At 50.8% G+C, this 17,310-nt stretch overlaps 1 protein-coding gene across 7 annotated transcripts in view; it reads right to left on the reverse strand.

Moving 5' to 3' along the window:
• Positions 1–17,310, reverse strand: part of Kifc3 (kinesin family member C3) — a 96,756-nt gene that overhangs the window by 24,427 nt on the left and 55,019 nt on the right. For 3 of the 7 annotated variants that reach the window (XM_029480399.1, XM_029480398.1, XM_029480400.1), the window contains exons 2-3: positions 7,455–7,659; positions 4,195–4,337 (exon numbers count right to left, since the gene is read on the reverse strand). In XM_029480399.1, coding sequence (XP_029336259.1) covers positions 4,195–4,337; positions 7,455–7,659 — 348 coding nt within the window. Of the gene's footprint in view, positions 1–4,194; positions 4,338–7,114; positions 7,406–7,454; positions 7,660–12,010; positions 12,154–17,310 lie in introns of those variants that run through there. The other 4 variants (XM_021169742.2, XM_029480403.1, XM_021169741.2 and 1 more) reach the window with 4 other exon arrangements.

Raw genomic sequence — 17,310 nt, forward strand, 5'->3', positions numbered from 1 at the left:
TAGCTAGGGGAACCACATAGATAGCTAGGGGAGCCACATAGATAGCTAGGAGAACCACATAGATAGCTAGGGGAACCACATAGATAGCTAGGGGAACCACATAGATAGCTAGGGGAACCACATAGATAGCTAGGGGAGCCACATAGATAGCTAGGATCCCTTTATAGTTTCTCTGATCTACACTTGTTAACTTCGAGCATCAAAAGGCCGATCAAAAGAATCACAAGGGCTGGAGAGATGGCTCAGTGGCTAAGACTGCTCTTCTAGACGTTCTGAGTTCAATTCCCAGCAACCACAGGTGGCTCGTAACCATCTGCAATAGGATCCAATGCTGTGTGTCTGAAGGCAGTGACAGTGTACTCACATATATAAAATAAATTTCTTTTTTTCTCCACAAGAGGAGGTTTATTTGGGGGAGGGGGGAGGAGGAGAGGAAGAAGGGGATGAAGAAGGGGCCTAAATAAACCTTTTTAAAAAAAGAATTGCAAGAGTGAAAATGGGCCCAGCAGGTGCCTAGTGAGCCACGCCCTCGGCCTCTTCCTCCCTCCATCTCTTGTATTTAGGAAATTTCTCCTCAGCTTAATTCTGTCCCCACCCTTGAACCAACTGCTACACAATCTCCAACAGGCTGGGGGAGGTTGGGGGTGGGGGTGGCAGGGACCGCAACAGTTGGAAGTTTCCATTTGCCTTCAGACAGGAGCAAAGGTTACACTATTTCTGGGCTGCTGTCTGAAGCACAGGAAGGACAGACGTCCCTGGGGGCTGGGAATTTCTGCAGTGTCCTGGAGGTACCACTCGGTCTTTAGTGGCTGGAACAAGGCTGGACTGACTGAGCCTGTGACCTGAAGGTCACAACCCTGGCGTGGTGCACACTTCTGCGTATATCCATACCCATAAACTTGGCAGAGCTCTGCAGGGGCCGAAAGGACATGGACGCAACGGCTTCTGAATGGAGCATCAGTAGAACTGCTGAGCCCAGGCCTTGGTAGCAGCACCCCATAATCAAAGCTCGAGAACAGGGCCACCACCCAGCAGAGCTGCAGCTCCTGACCACAGCCTCCAGATTTAACTTCCCTCTGACTTCCTTAACCATTGTCTCGCCAGACCCACTCTCCTCAAAGACCTCACAAAGGAAACAAAAATGATCTCTCAGAAGAATCTCATGAGTACCAAGAAACATGTGGAAACAAAGGCTGTCCCTTACATACCATCATCCCTGGGGTCCTGCCCAGAGCAGCAGCCCAGGACTGCACCCACTGGAGGGAGGCTGGCTCAAAGGTATTCGTGTCCCCCAGAACCCATCCTGCCCACCGCCTGCACTTGGCTCTGCACAGCGGCTACCTGGAAAGGCAGATGTGTGGGTGCGGCAATCAGAAGCTCAGAGAAAAAGCCAGGCATGGTGGCTTATGCTTAAAACCACAGCACGTGGGAACATGAGTATCCACAAGTTCCACACAAGCCTAGACTACAGAGGGGGGTCCCTGTCTCAAAAATATAAAGACTAGGAGGGATTATGAGTCCTGTCTCTTAGGGGAATCTTGACAACACCCCCGATAACCCTGGCACTTCATGTTCCGAAGTTGTGTTCCTGGTACTTCCTGTTTGTATTCACACATGGGAGGTCACTGGTGACTCTCTGGAGCCTCTATTGGGCTACCATCCCTACTTCCCTTCTCAGCATCCCTGCACCAGTCTAAGGACACATTGGCACAAAATAGCCAAACTATAAGTTGCTGTTCAGCAAACGCACACATTAACACACTAGTACAGGGGGCCTGAAGAGACCACTCAGCAGCTGAGAAGGCTGGCTGCTCTGCCAGAGGACCCAGGTCCAATTCCCAGGATCCAGAGGTGGCTCGTGGCCATAACTGTAGTCTGAGCAGATCTGATACCCTCTCCTGGCCTCTGTAGGCAGCAGACATATATGTAAACACCCATACAGATAAAAATACGTCCTTAAAGAATATAGTAATGCAGGCACTGGAGAGATGGGCTCAGCGGATTGGATCACTTGCTTGCTGCCTTGGTACCTGGGTTCAGTTCCCAGCACCCACATGGGAACTGGGTTCATGTCAGTAACCTAGAGAGTAACCTAGGTTACTCTCATGAACTGGGTTCATGTCAGTAACCATGTCAGTAACCTGTAGAGAACCTAGGTTCATTTCCCAGCACCCACATGGTAGCTATGAGGACCTGATTCCTTCTTCTGGCATCCTTGGGCAGCAGGTACCAGGGACACATGGTGCATACACAGATACGCAGGCAAACATCCATACAGGGCAAACTAATGCAGATGGGTGTGGTGGCACATGCCTTTAATCCCAGCCCTTGATAGACTGAGTTGTCAGATCTCTGAGTTTGAGACCAGACTGGGCTTAATAGCGAGATCCTAAACTAACAAACTAATGTTGGCCAGTAAGACGGCTCGATGCATGAAGCACCTGACACCCTGAGTTCCCATCTCCAGAGCCTATGCAATAGGCGGACTGACCCTCATAAGCCGTACTCTAACCTGCACAGGTGCACTGCGCTGCCCCCACACCCACGTGTATACACAGTGTAAGATCAGCATCATGACTTGACCATTAAAGGAGTACACTGTGACCAGAGATGACACACAGGGCAGACAAGGAGGATTTTACCATCACCACTGTAATCACCGTCATTACCCGGTGGTGATGGGATGAGCCAGCCAAGGGCTCTAACGCTACATGCGCACAAGCAGCCTGGTTACAGTTTATGGGGAAATCTTAAGTAGAATATTATGCAGTGGAGTAGGGGAATGGACAGAGTTCTCCATGACTAACATGTATGAAGAGATCTCAAAGACAGCCATGGGGGAAGCAGCAGGCCACAGAATAACGTGAAAAAGTAAATATAAATATCATACCACTGGTGGTAGTAAAGAAGGATAAGTGGATGAAGATGAGCCTTCCACCGTGGAGTTGCAGAAGGACCAGGAGGGACAGCCATCTTCTAGGGACCGTACTGACAATTCTTTAAATTCTTTGCACCATTTGGAGTTTTTTGTTTGTTTGGGGGTTGTTTGTTTAATTTGTTTGTTTGAGACAGAGTTCTCTAGGTAGCCCTGGCTGTCCTGGAACTGCCTCAGTAAACCAGACTGGCCTCAAACTCAGAGATCTACCTGCCTCTTCCTCCCTTAAAGGCATGCACCACTACCACCATCACCTTTTATAATATTTTTTTTACACCTCTGTATTCCATTTCTGTTTGGTAGTTCAGATCTCAGCTTACTGTGTGACCATCAGCAAGCTGCTTAACCTCTCTGAGCTCTGATCCTCCGTGTCCTTGTTTATAAAATTAATACAAAACGGGGCTGGAGAGATGGTTCAGTGGTTAAGAGCACTCACTGGCTGCTCTTCCAGAGGTTCTGAGTTCAATTCCCAGAAACCACATGGTGGCTCGAAACATTGATGCCCTCTTCTGATGTATCTGAGGACAGCAACAGTGTACTCATATACATTTAATTAATTAATTAATTAAAAAGATGTTTTAAAAAATTCATATAAAACAGTATCTTTCTGTTGAGACATGAAATCTAATGCCTGTATTCCAAAACTGTGTTGAATAAAAATCACTAACTCTTTGTATTATTTCTACAATCAAATCCACCTGTTACCCAAGTATACAGTAGGCATGTCTTTTGAACGTCAATGACAACTGGAAGGGAAAGCATCTCCCTTTGGACTCTTTGTGAGACAGTCTCTATGTATCCCTGGATGGACATCCTAGAACTTACTCTGTAGATCAGGCTGGCCTCTCCCTGCTGCCTTTAGGAGTAAAGGCATGCACCACACCCAGCCTGGCCCTCTTTTGATTCCTCAAACAAACAAGGGCACAAAGGCCTTGTCCACACAGAAATAAACAGCTCTCTCAAACCAACCTATTTTCCCAGTATCTTCTCCAGCTCTGCAAATCTTATCACAGGCCTCACTTCCCACCTCAGCCAGGGTGTGGCTAGGATACTCCTGTCACCTCAGAGATCTTCCCTGGGATAAGCTGTAATGCAGCCTATTGCAGTCACTCAGCTATGGGCTGCAAAGGACTAGTCAACAGAACCGGTGCCTGGCAGGTGCCTGGCAAGTCCCCAGCTCTTCTCCCTGTTGGACCCAACTGCTGGAGCTCAGAGGACCAAACTCACCCTTGCCCCTGCATCTGATGGCCCGGGCTTACCTGCACTGTCAGGTAGAGTCTATGGGGACTCCTAGGGCCAGGCCAGTCCACACTGAGGGCTCGACACTGTGCAAGAGACGGGCGAGCTGCAGTCCAAGAAGTGGAGTCTTCCTCGCCACTGGGTAGGATATCTTTTCCACGCCCTGTCTCAGGAAAGACAGACAGATAAGATGATATATTTGGCTGCTGGCCAAAGCAGGCTGAGCTCAGCTTTTGCACCCTCCAATCTGCCCAGGTATGGCCAGCAGGTATGCCTCCTGTGGCCTCAATAGGCTCTCTCCATACAGGTAGGGACAGAGTGGGGCTGCCTGATTCCCTTACCAAAAAAAGACCCTGAGATTCTTTTTTTAAATATTTGTTTATTTATTTTAGTTGTTTATTTATTTTATTTAATATTTGTTTATTTGTTTATTTGTTTATTTATTTTATATATGTGAGTACACTGTAGCTGTACAGATGGTTGTGAGCCTTCATGAGGTTGTTGGGCATTGAATTTTTAGAACCTTTGCTCACTCTGGTCAACCCCGCTTGCTCCAGTTGGCCCCTCTCGCACAGTCCTTGCTTGCTCCGGCATCTCACCGGCCCAACCCTGAGATTCTTTTCTGGGGGGGGGGGTACCCAAGACCCTGCCAGGGACTCCCCAGTTGCTACAGTGGCTTTGGGGGTCCACAGTTACTCATCCGCTCCCTTTGCAGAGAGCAGTAAGAGGAAGCCAAGACACTTGAGCGAGCTGTACATCACGGGGGCAGAGCTTTATTATCCAGGCTGCCTCTAGGTGGCAATTTCTCCCTTGCCTTAATTAAGACCAACCCCACACTGGGTAGCCTGGTCCCTGTTAGTTCTAGTCGTGTACCCAGAACAGCTAGAAGTGTTTCCTCTGGGGCAGGACACCCCCTTCCTCTAACCTGGCCAGGGTGGGTAACAACACTAGCCTTCGTGAGAAATGACACAGCCACAGGCTGAAGAGATGGCTCATCTGCAAAGTACACACTGCTCTTGCAAAGGACTGGAGTTTTGCTCCCAGCACCCACGCTGAGTGATTCACAATTGCCTGTAAGTCCAGCTCCAAGGGATCTGACACCTCTTACTTCTGTAGGTACCTGTACTCACGTGCATTTAACCACACAGGTGAATATACACATAAATTAAAACTAAAATAATACATTTGATTTATTTGAAAATAAGTCAAATACATTGATTTTTTTTTTTTTAAAGAATCAATTAAATGGAAGCTTTTTCACCAGGCACTTGGATTTTTTTAATCCTAGCCCTCAGAAGCCTGAGGCAGGCAGATTTTTGTGAGTTCAAAGCTAGCCTGGTTTACAGTCAGCTCTAGGCAACAAAGCCCTGTGGTTTTTGGGTTTTTTGTTTTGTTTTGGTTTGTTTGTTTGTTTTTGCTTTTTTTGTTTTTGATTTTTGTTTTGTTTTTAGTTTTCGAGACGGGGTTTCTCTGTATATATAGCCTTGGCTGTCCTGGAACTCACTCTGTAGCCCAGGCTGGCCTCGAACTCAGAAATCCACCTGTCTCTGCCTCCCAAGTGCTGGGATTAAAGGTGTGTACCACCCCTGCTGGGCTTTGCTTTTGTTTTTAAAAAAGGCACAGCCTTGACCCTGGGATAAACTAATTAACATCCTGAGGGTATAACCCCTGAGTGAGGCTCCGAGAACAGGAGGAACAGGAAGTCCCCACAGTGACAAAAACCTGAAAGGACCCACAGATATCAGCCATTAGGACAGTGATTACCATCACAACCACCCAGGCAGGTGGAGGACATTCTCTGATCTAAAAGCCAGAAAACCAGAGACCTTGAATAGCTAACAGGCCTAGAGCTACACAGGGCTTGTATTTAAACTAACCAGCCCTGTCCCTTTCACAATGACAGTAACACCAGCAGGGCAGATTTGGAGGGAACTGGGGGGCCCTTTTTGATTGAGGCTCTCTCTTGTGTGCCAAGCCTGTGCCTGCCTGTCACACACAGGTTTCACTTGATCTTTATCTTAAATTTATAAAGTGGTCATAAGTTGCATGTGCACGCACGCGTGCGCACACACACACACACACACACACACATGCACGCACGCACGTAAAAATAGCTGAGTACGTTTTCTTAGGTTAAAAGATATTTATCCAGAAAAGTCACATTCACACCTGGGGACAACCTTGTAGAGACCATCCTTTCCCCCTTTTAAACCACCAGTTCTGACTGGCCCAGAGAACTCTGCTTTGCCTGAAGGCTCCCAAAGTCTAAGGGGGTGGCAGCCCAGGCAACTATAGAAGCTGGGAGATCTTCAAAGCACTGCCCTGCTGCCCACTGGCAGAGTGAATGTGTTACAGCTAGAAAGGGAGAGAGGGGCCATCTCTATGTATGGCCTCTTCTCTATGCTAAGGGCCTTACATCCCACGGCCTCATGACCCAGAGGGCCAGGCTGGGAATGTGGACACATCCCTGTAGGTCAGAAGCAAACTGCAGCAAACACCTGAAGGCAGTTCTCCAGGATAACCCTCCCTTCCTTCCCACACAACCAGGGCACCCTGCCTGCTTGCCCACACAGAGGTAGGGAAAGGGTCAGGACGGCTCCTCACACTCACACCCGGCCCCTACCCAGGACAGAGGAGCCGCTGGCTCCTTGACAGTCTCGGCACCTGGGACATGACCCAGAAAGCTGCCTGCTGACAGTTCCCTAGGGTACAGCAGTGGCCCAGGCTCCAGGACCCTCTCACCTGAGATCTGCTGGTATGATCGTTTTTGAAAGCAGACATTGGCTGGCTGACACCTAAAACCCAGGACCTGGCACCCAAACCCTGCTGGGCGACACTCTGGGTAGCCTGCACTCGCTCCTCATTCCTGTCCAGGGCACTCTGGCAGAATCGGGTGTCAGTGCCGAGCAGGGCACTCAGGAGGTCAGCAGCTTTACCTACCTTGTTTACCGCCTTCAGCTGATATTAGGGACCACCCCAAATGAGATCTCAGAGTCCCTGACCTGGTTCGGCTGGCGGGAACGTAGCTGATGCCGCGGTGCTATGGACTGTTAAAGTTTAACCGGCTCCAGCCTTCTTCTCCTCCCAGGCTGGACGCAGGGAAGGAGCACCCGGTGACGCTGCGCTGCGCTCCACGCCCAGCCGGCTCTGGGCTGCTGGCTACCCTGTAATTACCTGACAGCTCTGACTGAGTTTAGGAACCGCGAGAAGCCTCAGTCTCATCTCTGGGATCTGGAGGAAGGAAGGGAAATGAAGAGGCATTCTAAAAATGCGGACTCACCAGTTCTCAACCTCCCCTGGCCGGTGTGTGGGAAAGGGCGGGCGGCTGGGCTGGCTGGGGCGGGGCGAGCCATCCCGGGCTTGGGCTCCTGGACCCGGCCCACTCTCCACAGGCCTCGCAGTGAAGGCGTGGCTCCCAAGTTCCACGTCCTGCGAGAGGGGACCATGGCCCGGGGCTCAGTAACCTCTTCTGAGTGCCGGGCAAGCTGCGGAGAGAACAAGGGGAAGGGAGCTTTAAGAGGAGTGGGTAGTCCACATGGCTGTACCATCTGGAAGGGTCTGCAAACAAGAATCACCTGCTACCCAGGATAGCCTCCGCAAGTGTAGCAACCCCTGAGGACCCTGGACCCACAGGAGGGTGCTTGGCACTGGCCATAGCATCTGTGAGTGGGCCAGGAGCAAGTCTGCCACCCACTGTGAAGATCGACAGAGGACACACAAGGCAGTAGCCCCACATGGAGGAAGCTCCAGGACTATGCCTCCAACCAGTGGTGAGTTTAATCCTATTCCTCTGTGAGGTCTCATTTTCTAATTAGACTCAGCTGCTTGCTTAAGTCTCAGCCTTCGGGCTGTGTCCCGAGCCAGTGGCCCAGCAGCTAAAGCTGAGTATTAGCATCTCACTGAGGAGGGGCTCAGAAGGGGCTGGCTTGGGGCCAGGGGCAAGCTGGGTTTACATTCAGCAAATTCTCAGGGCCAGTTCATTCATACATTCAAGTAACTCAGTCTTGAGGGTGTGTCAAGCACCCGGCCAGGCATTCATTCAGCTCCTAGTTCATAACCATTTATTGAGTGCCTACTATGTGCTGGGCACCTGGCAGAAGTCAGTGGCCTCAAACGTCCAGTCACAGTGTTAGGTAAAGGTTTATTGAAGTGATGACACAACCCTTTAATCCCAGCACACCCAAGGCAGAGATCCCTCATGAGTTCAAGGTCAGCCTGTTCTATGCAGCAAGTACCAGGACAGCCAGGGCTACATAGTGAGGCCCTGTCTCAAAAATAACAAATTTCAAAGTATGGACAGGTCATAGGGAGGTCAGAGGGAATCCCAGGCACCATGTGCTATGGGAAGTGTAAGTGTCCTGGGAGCACTGCTATGGGAAGTGTTAAGTGTCCTGGGAGCACTGCTATGGGAAGTGTAAGTGTCCTGGGAGCNTTAAGTGTCCTGGGAGCACTGCTATGGGAAGTGTAAGTGTCCTGGGAGCACTGCTATGGGAAGTGTTAAGTGTCCTGGGAGTCACTATCTTCCCCACTGGAAAAAAAAAAAATCTTTATTATGGACCTACTGTGTGCAGAGCGGTCTCAAGGATATTTGAGCTGACCAAACTTTTGCTCCAGATTCAGGCTGTGACACCAGGCATAGAAGTAAAGTCAGACTAGAAAGGCATCCTGGGGTTTGAAGACTGAGATGGGCACCCAAGGGACTTCCTACAGAGCTACCTGGATTGTGGGCTATTTTCAGGTTCCCCACTCTCACTGCACTGACCATTTCCTGCCGGGCAGCAAGAACATGTGTTGTACAGGGTCCAGCCCCACCCCCCGGCTTCCTGAGAATCAGGGGTTCAACCCACATGCTATGCCCACATGTTCCAGTATGGCTTACTAAATGGATAATCCTGAAATGCATGTATACACACACGCACACAAACATTTACATGTATATACATATACATGCACGTGTGTGCACATATGTACACACACACACACACACACACACACACACACGAACCAAAGTCAGGCTAGCCACCAAGACTCGGAGCTAAAGGTCACTATTGCGAAAAGTGGGGTATAATCTGCAAGGTTGAGTAAGAGGGGGTTACTCTTTATCAAGATTAATGGTATCAAGTAAGGACGGGGATGGGGTTGGAGTGTCAGGGTTGGGGGGAGCAGTTCCTGAAGGCCAGAGATCTGAGAGTGGCAGGAGCTGTCGGCGCATACACGAAGTCCTCAGAAGTGGCTGGAGAGCAAGTAGGAAGGGCAGGACAGTCAGGTGGCCATAGCCAACTAAAAGAAAGCCCTAGGGACCCCTTTAAGAAAAGCAGGGAGAGCTAGGTACAGGGGCTCACACCTACCTTCCCTAGCACTCAAAAGGTTGCAAGTTCTAGCCGGGCGTGGTGGCACACACCTTTAATCCCAGGCAGAGGCAGGCAGAGTTCAAGGCCAGCCTGGTCTACAGAGTTGAGTTCCAGGACAGCTATGGCTATACAGAGAAATCCTGTCTCGAAAAAAAACAAAAAGAAAGGTTGCAAGTTCCAGACCAGCCTAGGTTGCAAAGCCGTTTCAAAGCGGCTCAAGGGACTGGAAAGGGCCTAGGAGGCAGCTGTTTCCTTCTTAGAGGGAAGTTCAGCCAGGATGAAGAGGAGATGGAGCTGAGAGAATATGCTATATAGAACAGGGGAGAGGTGACATGTAGGGGTAGACAGAGGTACAGGAACAATACATCTAGAGACAGGAAACAAATAGCAAGAATCTGGAGTCAGAGACTGAAGACTTTTGATCCGATGCTTTTAGGGGCAAGTACTGAAGACAGTGGGTCATGGTCTCTTCCTCCCTGACTGAAGACAAGTCAAGTGTCAGGTACTCACTGGGAGAGGACAGGAATGTGGGGGAAAGGGGTCAGAAAGATGCTGATCAACATACGTAGCCCCATCCCTCGGATGCCTTGAGATGGGTGTAAAGTGGGAGAAGCCAGAGGAGCAGATACAAATGCCCTCCCCAGGCGGCCTGATGCAGTACCAGGCATGAAGCCGACCCTGCAGGCCAGGGGGGTGAAGCTGGGAGGACCATCCTCTGTGGGTGCTCGTACCGAGCTGAGACCATGATGGGCAGAGGATTCCAGGAGAGATCAGCTCAGTCAAGGAGGTGGGGGAGCATATTTCTGTGCTATCAGGAAGGGAAGTTGGAGCGGCAGCCTGGAGAAAGAGGAAGGGTGTGTGCTAGGTCCCCAAGAGGAAAAGGCAGCTGAATTTAGCAGCTGGAAACCCGGGTGTGAGGTCAGGAGTATCAAGGAATCTCAAACAAGCCCAGGGTTCTAGGCCAAGAGAGAAGTGCACCCTCTCCTTACACAGGTGTTTGGTCTGGGGTCCTGGGACCTCTAGTGACCTGGAAATCATGCAGTAGAGTTATGGGCTGGGTCAGACCTTGGCTCCACCACCTAGGAGAATTAATTACCCGCTCTTTGCCTTATCATCTTCATGTATCAAGTGGTGAAAACTGCACTTCTCAGGGCTGACATCAGACAATACACATATGAAGTACGGACACATGCAAAGGGCCCAAGATGCTGCTATCTCTTGGTAAACTGTCCCATTGGTAGGTGAATGCAGAAGCTGTCAGGAGGAGGGGCATGTGCTTCTCTGGGTTTTGCTAAGGATGGTAGATCGGCCTTCCTCCTGTCTTAAACCAGAGAGACAGGGCAAAGACTCTCTCTCTGTGTGTGTGTGTGTGTGTGTGTGTGTGTGTGTGTGTGTGTAGACCTCATAGTCACCTATACACCACTGCTGGAGATAGCTTGGTTCTCCTGGGTGAGCATTTGGAGGAGGGGGCATGGCTAGACTGGGTTAGGGTATCCCTGGCACACACATGTTCTGGTGCATCCAGATTTCAAATTTTCTGCTCCCTGGTACCCATACAGACAGCAGAACTCACCATCCCCAAACCCTGAAGTCCAACCACTCGAATACACAAAACCATTCTGGGACTGCATTCCTAGCAAATGACTCTCTCTGGCCAAGGAGACTGCCCCTTTATGAAGGGCATGGGGAATAAGTCCTACCAGACTAGGAAGGGCATTTACCCAGTCTGGGGCAGAAGGACACTAAGGAAGGTGAAGCTAGGGGTAGTTCCAAGGCCCAAGCTTGAGAAATGCATTGAAGTGTGTGTGTGTGTGTGTGTTTTGGAAGGGTGACAAATACTACTTAAGAATTTAAATCCAGCTTCCTCTTTAAAATGTCTTAGGACCCGGCCTTTCACTGTCAGCCAGAGTTCTGCTGTTACTTGCAGTGGAAAGGCTGAGGGGACAGCCAGCTTCTGGGCTCCCCTCCCTGGAGGGATTCCTCAGCCGCAGCTGTCAATGACTTGATCCCTCTCAGCTTGAGAGGGTATTTCTGAGGCCCTCCCTCCTAACCTAGGGGCTGCCGCACCCCACCTCGCACCCCACCTCGGGCCTTGCCCGGGGGATGGGGGAGAACTACCCAGGGACACAGAGGGAGGGCCCAAACAGTAGCCTTCCTGGAAGCGACCCATGCAGGGGAAGGGGGTTCGCTGGTTGACCCGCAGCTCCCAGGTAGGCACTGCACATTCCCCCTCCAAGGAGTCGGTCTTGGTGGTGCTACCCCCCCAGAGGCCGTGCCACCCTCACGCCCAGGTCTCTGCAAGATCCTCCGGCTGGACCAACACAGTGGGACCCCCGCGCTCAGACGGGTCTCTGGGCCTGATCGCACCACGGGCCGCGGGTCGGGGAAAGAGGGGGTCCTCAGGCAGGGCGGGCGCGGCGCCCAGCAGGAGCGCTGGGAGGAGCACGTCCCAACCCACCCCCAGCCTGCCGGGACCCCGACTCACCGGCCTAGCGGAGACAGGATCCCAGCGCTGCCGCCGCAGCGCCCCGGGCTCGGCCCGCTCCGGCCCGCCCGCGCGAGGCAGCTCCACGCCGCCGCGGCTGCCTCCTCGGCCCGCCCCGTGCCCGCCCCTCCCGCACTTTCCACAGGAAATGATTAACTCAGGCCGCGGCGCGTTCCCATGGCAACGGGCTCGGGAGGGGGGCACGCGCACTCTCGCGCACGCGCCCACCTCAGGCGCGTGCCTCCCCTCTTATCCTACCCACCCACCCAACACAGGCTGGTACACCCTTGTGCGCACACCCACTGGTGCACGAGCCCAGGCGCACCTTGTCTGCGCCTTCCGAGCTGCCTCACACCCTCCACTGCACACCGCGTGCCTGCACACTCGCCCTCACCCATTATTCCCACCCAGGAGTTAACGTTGGGAGACAGTTAACACTCACCCTCAAACGGTTTCTACTCCACCCCAAACCCAGGTGCAGAAGTTTCACGCACGCCAGCTAGGATCCACACACATCTGGTACACACACACACACAGACTCACATCTTAATACATTTTCTCACACAAGCTCTTGCACGCGAGATTGAGATCGAGCACACGCACACCACACGTTCACCTGCTCTGTTACACAGGCGTGCACCCTCTCTCTGTGCCCAGCCTGCCATCCTGCCTTGCCAGCTGCACCCCTGCTTCCCCAACCAATAAATATTTTCTTGAGCAGCAGGCTTGGGGTTTGTTAAGGTAACACATTCCCTTAAGCTCCGGCAAAACAGCTCTACCGTCTGTCTTTAAAAGCTCCTTCCTGGGGCGCCTAGGAGCCTCAGAAGAGGCCTGGGGGAGAGAAGGCTCAGGCAGCCAAGAGAGACAGCTGACCCAGAGGAGCCACTCTGTTCTTTGTCTCCCAAACAGAGAGGCATTTATTCCAGCCCCAGTATGCCCACTCCGGAGTGCGGAAGGAGAATGTGCCACAGGAGTCTGTCCCGCAGAGGCTGATGGTCCCCAGATAACCTGAGCAGGGTAGGGGTCTACCCATTCAGGCTTGCCAGGAATGGCCTAGGAGAGACCTAGGGAGGGCCTTGCTGCCTCCTCTGGGCCGCTTCCCGCTTCTGCTGCTGAGCCATGTGTCTTTGAGTCAAGAATCTGGAGCAAAAACAGAGACAAGGACTTAGGCCCCATAGTGTGCCTGGTGCCAGGCCAGGCCAGTAGGCCCCCAGCTGGAAGCAAGCACTGTCTCATCTATTGAAGGCTCTATTGGGGGGGGGGGGGAATCGGGCATGTAAGTTTGCATATAAAAGGAGAAACCTCATCCTCCTTGGGACACTGACATTAACTTCAGTTTCCTTCTAGCAAAGCCAAAGTCAGGTTTTTTGTTTTGTTTTTTAAACTAATAAAAACATTTATTGTTCTCTTTTCTCCAATTAGAAAAGTAATGGATGTTCCTTGTGACTGTGATCCCACCCACTGGGTGTAAGTGCTGCCAACACTTCATTTAGGACAGCCCTTTTCCCTTGTGCACATAATAGACACCATTTAGTCCTAGTGAGCATAGTGTCTGGCACTGTGCTGAGCTCTGTAACAGCAAGGTCCCGTTCCACACTGATCCGCCCAGGAGATGGGCACCTCCTATGTCTACGTGTTCAAGAGAGGAGAGGCAAACTCAGAATGGGTCAGAGCTGAGGCTCCGAGTCCTATAGGGATGCACCCATGTGCACTGTGCACAGGGACCACCGTATGAATGTAGGACGCACCGATGAAGGAAAAATGAAGGGCTGAGACCACAGGAGGAAGCACTTTAAAAATCCCAGCAAGGCTCTCGCTCCAACTGTAAAAACTAATCGTTCAATGATTATTAAGAATTTAAGAATTCGGGGCTGGTGAGATGGCTCAGTGGGTAAGAGCACCCGACTGCTCTTCCGAAGGTCCAGAGTTCAAATCCCAGCAACCACATGGTGGCTCACAACCATCNGTAACNAGATCTGACNCCCTCTTCTGGAGTGTCTGAAGACAGCTACAGTGTACTTACATATAATAAATAAATAAATCTTTAAAAAAAAAAAAAAAAGAGCAGGCAGGAGGTTANAAAAAAAAAAAAAAAAAAGAATTTAAGAATTCGCATTCCGCTGGCCCTGGTGGCACAGGGCCTGTCATTCTAGCCACTGGGGAGGCCGAGGGGAGGATTTCAGTTCAAAGTCCGCTGGTTAGTGTGTCACCAGGAACTGCATACCAACTCCATTTCTCTGGCAGTTTCAATGGAGGCTGCCAACTCTCTCCTAACCATGGGAAATGTGAAAGATTTCCCAGAATCCTGGCCAATGGCCTTGATGCTTCCGACCCACTTTAGGGTAGAGGTGGAGCTGTCTAGAGCCAGATAAAAGGCAGTGGCCAGAACACTGAAAACCTACACCTGTTTCTGCAGGGCAAGGGGGTGGCAGTATCTGCAGGGCAAGGGGGTGACAGTGGCTTCTCTAGGTGCCCAAAGTACATGAAAACCCCTCCCCCAGCTATTAGAAGTATGAAAGGGCCTAGGAGCACTTCCCTAGAGGGAAGCAGAAAGGAGAATCCAGAAAATCCTGCTGTGATTTTTTTTTTCCTCTTTCTCCCAGTGACCAAAGTCCACCACAGATAAGCAGGCCAAGTTTTTCCATCTCCAGAGGTTTATTGGCCAGTCAGCTCCAGCCTTCTCAGATGCCCAGAGGCCTCATTCCTTTCCACACCCTCCCCCCCACACCACCACCACCACCGTGATCCCCCTCTTCTAACCTTTATCTCACCCACTTCAGATGACCTTCAAGTTCTGCAGGTCCAGCAAGCTCACCTTCCCTTTCTGTCACAGGGAGCAGCGGGCATCAGGACTCCCCATCCCTGTAAAGGGTGTATCTGCCACCCCCACCACCATGGTCATCGTTGTGGCCTGACCTGTCCTCGCCAGTCCCACCTTGAGGACAGGACCCTTTCCAGACATCACAACCTCACAAGTTTCACCCTGGTGTTACATACAGAACAACTCATCAGGTATACACGGGTCAGGTAGGATTCGGAGAGCAAGATGCAGGAAACACACCCAAATAGACTTCCTCCCGTGCAAATGCTGGGTAATTCCTAGCAGACAGAAGGACCCTTGGACAGCTGTTTTACTGTGATCAGAAAGAGTTCCTGCATCTGGGGAAATGGTTTATTGTCTCTCTGAGCTGGAGGAACTTATAGGAAGCAATTCTCCAACCTCAGCTTCCCAAGGAGCCATTACTACAGCCCCTGTATCCAGGCAACAGTCCCTCGAAGTAAGAGAATGTTCTAGAGTTGACTCTCCTATTGAGTGGTTCTGCAGGTTGAAACCCACATGATAGACACTCCTGAAGTTGTCTATCATGGAGGAAGGGAGGTAAGAGCAGTCTGTCTGTTCCCAGTCCTGCAATGAGTTTAGCCTGAACATATTAGAAGCTAAGGGGGCTTGGACCACTCTTGGCCAAACTATAATTCCTCCAGCCCTTGTTTGCTCAGTTCCCACAGGCACAGTTCCTGGAATGATAAGAACCTTTCACCTGTCTCCCATGCTCCCTGCCTGATCCTTTTGTGCCCCACTTTTTTTTTGGGGGGGTGTTGGTTTTTTTCAAGACAGAGTTTCTCTGTATAGCCCTGGCTGTCCTGGAACTCATTCTGTAGACCAGGCTGGCCTCGAACTCAGAAGTCTGCCTGCCTCTGCATCCTGAGTGCTGGGATTAAAGGTGTGTACCACCACTCCCAGCTGTGCCCCACTTTTTAAAAGCTATATTAACAGGATCTCTCCCACTTTCATGGGACTGGTTAAAGGGACAAGACAACCCTTGGCCCATCCAAACATAGCTTTGAACTTCTCAGACCTCACTGGCTTTTCCCCATTGGCCCAGAGGTCTCATTCAATTGGCATTCCTACCCTCCCAGGAGGGCAGCTAAAATCTACCTCTGACCTGCTGAGGAATTTGGCATCCAAACAGAGGCTCTCTCACCCTTATCAGCTCCTGAAGTCTAAAAATGAGAGGAATGCAAACACTAGGGTGATAATGTATTTATGCCAGGTAATAAAATGATTGAGCAATAGTGACCCAGAGAAGGGATATGCGTCTGTGTGTCTGTATGTGTCCACCCAGCACTCTGGAGATAAAAGAGTTTCAGGCCAGCCAAGGCTACAGAGTAAGACCCTGTCTCAAAAACAAACAAACAAACAAGTAAATACAGGAGTGACCCTTGGGAGAGGCACCATGGACAAGAAGCTCTGCCCTGCCCCCACAGCACCTCTCTGACTCATCCTTGCAGCAAAACCCAGAAGCCTGACTCCTCCCGTCAGGTCATCCTCCCAGAGCCTCTGTTCTTGATCCCCACCTCAGTGTTCCCATTTGTCCTTCTCCCCCATTCATCTCTCCCTGCTTGAAGTTTTGGTATTTGGTTGGCATTTTGTGCTTTTAATGGCGCTGGGTATTGAACATAAAGCCTGTCAGAGGGTAGGCAAGTGCTAGGTCCTGGTAGTGTTCTGAACACTTTTGTTTAGAGGTACTTCAACATAGCTTATTAGATAAAGGTGCTGGCCACCAACCCTGAGTTCAATCCCTGGCACCAGTAGTAGAAGGAAGAACTGCCTCCCACATGCTGACCTCTGCAAGTGTGCCATGGCACACTCATGCCCCCTCCCCTCCATACACACAAAATGCAGTTTTGAACGTCAGGGGACTAGAGAAATGGGTGAGCAGTTAAGTACTTGTTGCTCTGGAGAAGACCAGAGTTCAGTTCCCAGCACTCACGTGTGCTCCATAATCAATCACCTGTCATTCTAGTTCCAGGGATCCGACACCATCTTCTGACCTCTGAGGGGCACTGCATGCACGTGATGCACACATAGTACATGCTGGCAAAACACTCAGTAGACATAGATGAAAAAATATATAAATAATTGTATTGAGATAGCAACCTGCTATGTTGCCCTCTTGCCCAGGCTACTCTCAAAAACCTCAGTTCAAGAAATCCTAGCCGGGTGTGGTGGCCCACACCTTTAATCCCAGCACTTGGGAGGCAGAGGAAGGCAGATTTCTGAGTTCAAGGCCAGCCTGGTCTACTGAGTGAGTTCCAGGACAGCCAGGGCTACACAGAGAATCCCTGTCTCAAAAACAAACAAACAAACAAACAAAAACCCCAAAAGAGAAAGAAAGAAAGAAAGAAAGAAAGAAGAGAAGAAAGGAAAGAAAGGAAGAAAAGAAAGAAAGGAAGAAAAGAAAGAAAGAAAAAGAAAGAAAGAAAGAAAAAGAAAGAAAGAAAGGAAGGAAGGAAGGAAG

This window comes from Mus caroli, chromosome 8 (assembly GCF_900094665.2).
Source record: "Mus caroli chromosome 8, CAROLI_EIJ_v1.1, whole genome shotgun sequence".
NCBI classification, from domain to species: Eukaryota; Metazoa; Chordata; class Mammalia; order Rodentia; family Muridae; genus Mus; species Mus caroli.